Source organism: Fusarium pseudograminearum (genome assembly GCF_000303195.2).
Source record: "Fusarium pseudograminearum CS3096 unplaced genomic scaffold Unplaced66, whole genome shotgun sequence".
Taxonomy (NCBI): Eukaryota; Fungi; Ascomycota; class Sordariomycetes; order Hypocreales; family Nectriaceae; genus Fusarium; species Fusarium pseudograminearum.
Window position 1 is genome coordinate 1 of NW_017607640.1, and position 2,584 is coordinate 2,584.

General features: G+C 14.3%; 1 protein-coding gene across 1 annotated transcript, besides 17 other annotated features; it reads right to left on the reverse strand.

Moving 5' to 3' along the window:
* Nucleotides 1-103: a repeat region.
* Nucleotides 104-138: 35 nt separating this feature from the next.
* Nucleotides 139-243: a repeat region.
* A 43-nt stretch (nucleotides 244-286) lies between these two features.
* Nucleotides 287-323: a microsatellite.
* Nucleotides 324-488: a repeat region.
* A 40-nt stretch (nucleotides 489-528) lies between these two features.
* Nucleotides 529-610: a repeat region.
* Nucleotides 535-634: a repeat region.
* Nucleotides 635-654: 20 nt separating this feature from the next.
* Nucleotides 655-761: a repeat region.
* Nucleotides 762-811: 50 nt separating this feature from the next.
* Nucleotides 812-952: a repeat region.
* Nucleotides 953-1,019: 67 nt separating this feature from the next.
* Nucleotides 1,020-1,055: a repeat region.
* A 146-nt stretch (nucleotides 1,056-1,201) lies between these two features.
* Nucleotides 1,202-1,248: a repeat region.
* FPSE_07663 (uncharacterized protein) lies at nucleotides 1,246-2,303 on the reverse strand (the record flags this gene model as incomplete). The annotated part of the gene is made up of 9 exons (XM_009260781.1): nucleotides 1,246-1,251; nucleotides 1,282-1,295; nucleotides 1,388-1,425; nucleotides 1,477-1,482; nucleotides 1,733-1,742; nucleotides 1,901-1,907; nucleotides 2,002-2,011; nucleotides 2,062-2,070; nucleotides 2,290-2,303. Coding segments are annotated over 9 exons (114 nt in total), but the record flags the coding sequence as incomplete, so codon positions are not given.
* Nucleotides 1,297-1,382: a repeat region.
* Nucleotides 1,491-1,611: a repeat region.
* Nucleotides 1,909-1,961: a repeat region.
* Nucleotides 2,120-2,155: a repeat region.
* Nucleotides 2,197-2,258: a microsatellite.
* Nucleotide 2,304: 1 nt separating the features above from the next.
* Nucleotides 2,305-2,483: a repeat region.
* A 51-nt stretch (nucleotides 2,484-2,534) lies between these two features.
* Nucleotides 2,535-2,584: a repeat region.

Below are 2,584 nucleotides of genomic sequence, written 5' to 3' on the forward strand. Positions count from 1 at the left end.
ATTTTATAATTAAATTACTATTATTTAAAAAACCTTTAATTAGAATCTTCTATAATAGTATATTAATTATAATAGATTACTTAATTAAGTTTTACTATTATATCCCTTATTAAGAAGTAATAAAAGTAGAATAGATAGTTTATATTTTTTATAATTAAATTTTTAGAGACTATAGATTATTATTTAAGATTCTATTAAATAAAAAAATAATATTAACTAATAAATTCTAATAAGTATTTTTTACCTTATTAAGAATTAACTATAGGTTATTTATTGCATTTAAACTATAGATAAATAGATAAATTAAATAAATAAATTAAATATTAAAATAATACTTATAATACTATATTAACTATAAATAGGATAATTAGATTAAGAAATTACTAATTATTTAATTTACTTATAATATAGCTTATAATAAAAGTATTAAATTAATACTAATTTATATTAATTTTAAGTTTATATTAAATACTTATTATAATAAATAAGACTTTAAGATAATTAATCCTATTATAATCCTTAAAGTAGATAATCTATAAAATCTTTATAAAGAAATAAAAAAAGAATTTAAATATATCTAATAATATATAAAGTATTATTATAATATTAAGAAAGTTAAAAGATTAACTTTTAAGGAGAGAGATATAATTTACCTATTTATAAAAAATATTATAATAAAATAACCTTTATATAAGCTTAACTATAAATATATTAGATTATATAAAATTAAATAATAAATTAAAAAAGATATATATAATTTAGAGCTACCCCTTAAGGTTAGACTTTATTTAGTTTATTATATTTTATTCCTTAAAATAGCTATTAATATAATTTAAGTTAAGACTAATAATAAACTATAAGAAATTAATAAATTAAAAGACTATAAAGTAAAAGTAATTAAAAATATATAAAAGATTAATAGATAAATAATATATTTAATAAAATAAAAGAATTTCCTAGAAATTAAAAATATATAAGAACTACTAAAATACCTAATTAAAGCCTAATAACTCCTAAAGATATTTTATTAATACTAAATAAAAGATTAATATATACCTTATTCTAATTAATAACCCCTATAGTACTAGATAGCTATATTTTAGCTATAGCTAAAAACTCTTTATTTTCTATAGCCTCTAGCTTATTAAGAGTTAAGATATTATAATAAAGTATCTCCTTAATATACTTTTAAAGCTATCTCTTTTAATAATATAATTATATAAGATAATTTAAATACTTATTTATTTACTGCTATAAGGATAGTAAATTATTTTTAATAACTTTCTCTTTTTTCTCTAAATAATATTTTTTAATAATAAAATAATCTATTAAATTTAATTTAATATATAAAGGAAAATAATATTAATACTTTTAAAAAATAACTTACCTACTAATAAGGTAATACTTTTACTATTATAAGGATACCTATAATAAGTATATTAAGAATATTTAATATAACCCTCTTTTACTTAATACTTAAGGCTATAAGGAATATAGTAATTATATAGTATAATAAGAATTCTAATATTTTTAATAAAAATAGCTTATACTTTATAATTTTATATTACTTTAGATTTTAATATTATAGTTAAAAGGATATAAATAATAAAAGGGATAAGTTTTTACTTACTTAAGATAAAAAAGAGATAATTAGAATAATAAGCCTTAAAGATAAAATTAATAGAGAGGAAATATTATATTATAACCTAATAGATAATTATATAGACTTTACCTTTTTCTTACTAATTATAGTATTAATTACTTATACTAAATTAATAAAACTATAAGCTATTAGACTTTATAATTTACAGCTTATAATTAAACTTATAATATAAGCCTTAACTTATAATATAAGCCTTAACTTATAATATAAGCCTTAAACTTATAATATAAGCCTAACCTTTAAACTATAAGCTATTATAAGTATATATATATTTATTTAGTATTAATTAATATATTTAGCTTATTAGCTATTAATAAAATATCTTTACTTAAATATACCTTATATACTCTATTTACTATTAAGAAATATAATACTTTATTACCACTTAATATATATACCTTATAACTCTATAAATATAAACTAATATAAACTAGTTTACTTATTTAAAAACCTAACTATTATAATTATATTAAGATATATATCTTTATTAAAGTCCTTAATTAGGTTATTAACCCTTTAAAAAAGCTATATAAATATAATCTTATATAAGACTATATAAGACTATTTTTATATTTTATTCTATTATAATAAATTAATAATAACCCTTTTTTATAATAGAATTTTACCTTAAAGATAATAGCTATTATATTAATATTTATTTAAAGTACTTAAAAGCTAATTTTTATTTAATATATTACTAATAGCTCTTTTTATTATCTTTTATATTATTTACTTTTTATATAATTAATATAATTAATTTAATATTTAATTTATTACTTATAGCCTTAAATAAATAAGTATAAAGTAATATAATATTAATCTCTCTTATAAGAATATAAATAATACCTCTTTTTTATATATAAGCTTAAGCTATTATAATTAAAAGTTAATAATAAAATATAATAATAATAAGCTATATAA